Below are 6,000 nucleotides of genomic sequence, written 5' to 3' on the forward strand. Positions count from 1 at the left end.
TGCAAATCAATTATAATGTAATTAAAAGATATACTAATCTATTCCCTTGTTTGGTAATGGTATCTTGGTTAAGGTCATCCAGTGCATACTTGTATGGTATCTACAAAATCTTTTGCTATAAATTGTAAGCTGTTGTCCACAGCACCTGTTTTTCTGTGAAAGATGCAGGGACTGTAATACCTGCTCTCTTCCAGCTTTGCAAACACGAGGAATTAAAGTGATACAAGCTGTTTCGAATCTAGGGTCTCCACTTTTCAGTGCTTGACTCCCCAAGTGTTTCAATGGGGTTTTCCGTCATTGGGCTGGGAGGATTTGGAACAAACCCAGCACCCTGGAAGGCGCACGCTCTCACCTGGCTGCCCTCCATCATATCCGACTCCTGGTTTTCAGCATGAGCCTCTTGCATACCCCTCTGCAAGGGAAGAGTTAAGCTCCCTTGACTTCACTCTGTTCCCTACCTTTACCCTACTCCCTTTTCTGTCCCATTTTCCTCTTTGCTGCAACGTCCACCTTCACCACCTCCACGTGTCCCAGCCAGGCCTTTCTGTCCTTCCCTAACACTTGGCAAACTGGTAAGAACCTGAAGGCAGCATCCTACTGTGCCAGGCAGCAGAGCCAAGCAACTCCCTGCCCCTCTGCCAGCCGTGCTCACAAAATGAGTTCCCAGTATTTACGCCTTTAAACACATGGGCTCAGCGGTTCCCTTCATCTCCCCCACTCCTAAATCCTCCCGCTCCACTCTGCCCTGCAGCACCCTTCCTCACCCTCCTGCACCCCGGGTGTTTGGGGAAAAGGAACAGGGGCCTGCCAGGAAGGAGAAGGGGACAGACTGTGTCTTCTGGGAGAAGAGAGGCTGGGGCTGAAGGACAGGGGACAGGGTCCGGACCTTCGGCGACAGCAGCAGCCTGAGGAAGCCACTCCTGCGAGAATCACAGCCCATCGGGCTGGTGGTGCATCGGAAGGAAACTAAATACTCATCGGGTTGACATTACGTGGCCTTCCCCATGCTCGGCACGACAGCAGCACTAACAGGTTTCAGCAGCCCTATGCTGCTCCATACTTGCAATTCAACACCCTGCCCAGAGCCATACGTTGCTAAAAGTAAAATAAAGCTTATGCAGCCAGGCAACAAACAATGTTTAAATGAAGTGCCCTGTATTCTTGATCACTTTAAAATATTTTTATTTATTTATATTATATTTATGACTATATAATGTCAACATAAGGTAAAAAAACAAAACAAAATTAATCCAACAGCTGCATACAAGTTCAATTTGGGTGAGATTTCTCTGCAAACCAATGTGCATTGTATATGTTTGTCTAAAATAAACTGTTCGAACAGCCCCTTTGCAGCTCAGACAAGGATGGAGAGTTGTAAGAGATACACGTCCTTTGTCACCACCTTCTTTCTAGGGCCGAGTCCCTTAATTTACTTGAGCTTCAGCTTTTTTGTCTTTAAAACAGAGATAACTTCTGCCCGCAGTGACGCCGTGATGCTAATCCATCTGGTATTTGCCAACACACGGAAGACTTTATTCTAATAAGTGAGATGTACAGAAAGCAGGACAATACCAACCGATCCTGTCTATATTCCTCCTCACAGTCCTACCCAGTTTCATTTTTGGCTGGAAAAGTAGGTCAAAACACTAAACAATAGTTGTTTGAGGGAGAAAAGCAACTTTTAACTTAATGGGGTATAAACACCTTTCTTTTTCCAAATCAGCACTCTTAAAACAGAAAGGCAGGGTAACTCTAGAGGCGAGCATGAAGGCAGCATCTCTTCTCAACCTGTTCCTTAATCAGCAAAGGTTCAATACAAGAGGAAGAATTCATGTGGCCAGCAATTGATTCTTGCTCAGGAAGCCCCAGGGGAGAACTTTAATCATGGAAAGCTCACCTTCTTCTGGGACATGCTAAAACAGAGGGGCGGTTCCTTCTGAATGTCTTTTGGACAGATTACAAAGCCAAGCTTGGATGCCCATCTTGTTCTCAGCACACACTTTGCGGTTCTGGGCAGGACCTCTGGCTGTGGGCATATGCCACCCCTGCAGCCTCCCCCTGCCACATACAGTAATTACTTTCTTTTAATTAATTGGTCTTAATGCATGCATGCACATTCACAAATCAAGCGACTCACTGCTGCGAGTACAGCAGTTTGGGCTTGGTCATGGTCGCCCAGGTTTGTAAAGCCAACAGCCCACTACCACCAGCAGGAGCTTTGCCCAAGCAGGAGCAGGAGCACCCATGGGGTGTGAGCAAATTTTGGGGTGCTCAGCTTTCCCCAGCAAGTTGCAGGGACTGTGTGCACCGACTGCAAACCGAGGCAGCCAGGGGCGTTAGCTGGCGTTTCTGGAAATGAACACATCGGCACAAACAGCATAATGATGGTGATATATTAATGTTGTATCGATGTCAATGAAACATTACCATCAATTTAAGCAGGAAGTACGGCTGATTTATAAGCCAATATATAACCAAATATAGCACAGGAGATGTTTGGAAAAACAAGTACGTGAAACAGGCATGACAAATAGAAAAGCTTATTCAGGGATGATTTCTGCGATCTCTCTCTCTCAGGACAGTGATATACTAACATCCTCACCCAACAGAAACACAGATAAACAGGCTGTAAACTTGTCTCATTACCCTGTGGTTTGTGCTTTGGCAGAAATGACCGGTGATTTTCATACATGAGTGAAATGTTTTAACTTACACCTCTGATTGGGGTCTGCTAAGCAAAAAGCAGTCATTTTACAAGTGACTTTGGAGGGACTAATCAGAGGGATAAATCTAGTATGTAATTAAAACAGTTGTCTGAGCAACCCATTCAACCCAACTGGTCAGGATTCTTACAGGAAACACATCAGCACACTATCTGGTAACATAAAACAAAGTAAGAAAAAAGAGCAAGGAGGGGAGGTAAGTCTTCACACCTAATTTGTCACCTAAGGCTGATGAACTCCAGTGCGAAAGCTGAAGAAAATTAAGTGCTAACCTGTAAACAGTTCAACCAGGCAAAAGTGAATATGCAGTTGGCATTTACATTAAAAGCTCTAGTCTGCACATATCTGTCTCCTCGTTCCCTTTAAACAGAGTATTTTTTCACCAAAGAGGCCTCAGCCTTATCTACCTAATATGGGTGCTGGGTTTAGATACTGTGCTACAGATTCAGTTTGGGCACTTAAAGCTCTTGGCTCGTTAAGATCATGAAGTTAAACTAGTCAGAGATACAATCAATTAAGTTTGGCAAAATCACTTTTAAGGTGCCCTACTTTTTTCTCCAATTATGACTACGGGTGTCCACAATGGATTGTATAAAAAAGTGATTATTTATGAACTTAAGTTCTTAATGTAGCCCATCTACGTCTATCTTCAGCCAGAGCTGACAGTCACGATCCTCTCAGCACAGTAAACACGCCGGGGTACCATCCGCCTCCTACCTTGGCTCCATCCACACTGATAATCCGATAGCTGTTTCTCGTGCTGTCATAGAAGTAGGAAACAGTTACAGCCTGCTTGCTTGCGGGAACCCAGTTCTTCTTCGTGCTGGGGTCAATTTGGAAGACATGGGCTCTGGTGGTGAAGATGGGCTGTTCTCTGGAATAGGGAGGGACAGGAGAAATGGATGCATGAGTCTGCGGAAGATGAAATGTCCCAGAAGCCCAGCCTTGACCAGGCATGTTGAAAGCACAAGACAGAGAGTGCCTGGCAATCCCCCAAGTGAAAAGGCAGAGCAGGGACACTGCTGAGCCATGGTCCAGCCTCAGGTACCTCTCCTTGGCATCGCTAAAGTGACATTGAGCACCCTAAAGTTACTGCTATAGCCCAGGAGGCACTTGGCTTTTTTCTCCCCATGTTATACTAACTCAGCACCCACCTTTTCCTCAAAATACTTACTTCCAGGAAAGGACACTCACATGCATTCTTTCTTTCCCCATCCACACATTTTGCCAACAGCAACAACAAGCCCCCCACGGCTGGATTTCCTCCTGCCATGCAATCCTATGAACCGCTACCTACAGCCAGGGTTCCTCTGTGGTGCACCGAGGACTCCAGCAACCTACAGGCATGGTATAATTACTGAAATATTAATCTCTATCCTTAGAATCCCACTGTTCTGTGGATGTGCATGAAAATTTCATCAGATGCAAAACCAGTCTACCACCCTGGGGAGTGAGGGGGAAAAGAAACACAACCAAAACCTCGTGTTGACATATATTGCCTTTCAGTTCAACTCTCAGTGGATGAGGTACCAACCTGACACTCCGTTCCTAAACACCAGCCCTCCTCAGATGTTTTTTCTCATCAAGAAAATTGTGCACACAGTGGAGGGGTTTCGTTTTACCTTCAACACATGACAATGAAAATCGCACATAAAAGCAGAGAATATGCAGGACCAAAAGAACAAAACGTGACACGCACAAAGTCATCTAGGTTGAAGATCAGAATAAAGGCTAACTTAAAGGCCACAAAACTAAATTCCCTTCCATCTATACCTTTAATCCAAGTTTAGAAGTGAACCACAAATCAAGCTCTAGTGTGCTTTTATATACATTTTTATGCTTTTATTTCTTAAAACCTACAGTATATAATGGTCTGTATTAAGTGTACTGCTCAATATATTCTTATCACATACAAAACATTATATCATTAATAGTTACACTTGACAGAATTATGGCAGGATTCAAAAACAGTTGTAGTACAATAGAGTTACCACCCAAAAATGTTTACCACATGGAAGCTGAAAAGGCTGCCAGGCTGAATTTGGCACAAAGCAAATGAAAAGAGGGAGGTGAAAGGCCAGAGAGAGATCTCGCTCTCATATGCTATTCTTTCCTATTCATATAAATAATTCTCTTCTATTATTCTCAGTCCCATAGTTTTGGAACTATGTTTTTGTTAAGATTTCTATAATCTTCATCTCCTTGTATACCCGCCTGTGCATTTTTAGAACACAACAACTTCAGGTATTGTATGGAGGAACCACATCAAACATCACACGTGATCTTGACCATTGCAGTTAAATTAAAATTGAAGGGAGTAAATTTATGAATATCAAACAGATTAAGTGATTTAAGCGTTGAATTAGCTCAGGAAAGAAGGCGTAGGCTTGCAAAGCCCAGCAAGGCCTCGGGAGGGAGAAAAGGAAACAGTGGTTTTCTCCTTGCAAGACATATGCAAAGTTTCGCATTTTTCCAGGGGCTGCCACGCAGGTTTCTGGCTGGACAGCTGTGCTGAACCCTGTAAAACACTTAAATGAAATAAATTGAAATTACAATGGGACTGTCGTGTTATAGCTCTGAAAGAGTAGCATTTGCTTCAGCAATTCCTTATCAGTAACCCACTGAACCTGACTCTCATTTCACACGCTAAAATTGATGCCGTCCTCAGCTGGGAGGAAAGACAGGGCAGGTCTCTGTAACATTTTTTAAATATTTCCATCATAGAATTATAGAATCATAGAATCATTTAGGTCCGACCATTAACCTAACACTGCCATCCCACCACTAAACCATGTCCCGAAGCAGGATTAGCAGCGTAATGCCCACAAAGGTTGTGTATTTTGCAATAAGGAATGCAGGGAAGGGAAGTTTCCCCCAAGCTGCTTACTCTTTCACTCTAAAAACACGCACTTTCCTGGAGTGAAGAATAATTTTGAATTTATTTTGCCTTTTACTATGCTCTATATTTTTAGTGGATTCTATTAATATGTGTTTTTGCCAATGGAAAATGACCTATGTATTGCAGTCTAAACTTTCAGAAGTTTCCTCCATGCAAACCTATGCCACAAACAACTTTAACTCTGTTAACTCATCTTAACAATACCAGAAAACACTGTTAAAACTATGCCTGGCCTCTCTGCAGCAGGAGCAGTAAGCATATAAAGTAAATCTGGAGATAATAAAAGTAGAACGAAAAGGAAAAACTACCTAGCTTCATTTTTTCAGGAGTCTCATAGCAGCTACTGCTGTCAACAGGAGCCGTACACATGCATCCAAG

The 6,000-nt window shown here is 43.5% G+C and overlaps 1 protein-coding gene across 1 annotated transcript in view; it reads right to left on the bottom strand.

Moving 5' to 3' along the window:
* The window catches only part of HOMER2 (homer scaffold protein 2), a 35,101-nt gene extending 31,421 nt beyond the window's left edge, over positions 1 to 3,680 (bottom strand). The window contains 1 exon segment of the mRNA XM_035899563.1: positions 3,441 to 3,680. Coding sequence (XP_035755456.1) covers positions 3,441 to 3,680 — 240 coding nt within the window.
* Between the last annotated feature and the right edge of the window lie 2,320 nt (positions 3,681 to 6,000).

This window comes from Egretta garzetta, unplaced genomic scaffold (genome assembly GCF_000687185.1).
Source record: "Egretta garzetta isolate BGI_Z169 unplaced genomic scaffold, ASM68718v1 scaffold287, whole genome shotgun sequence".
NCBI classification, from domain to species: Eukaryota; Metazoa; Chordata; class Aves; order Pelecaniformes; family Ardeidae; genus Egretta; species Egretta garzetta.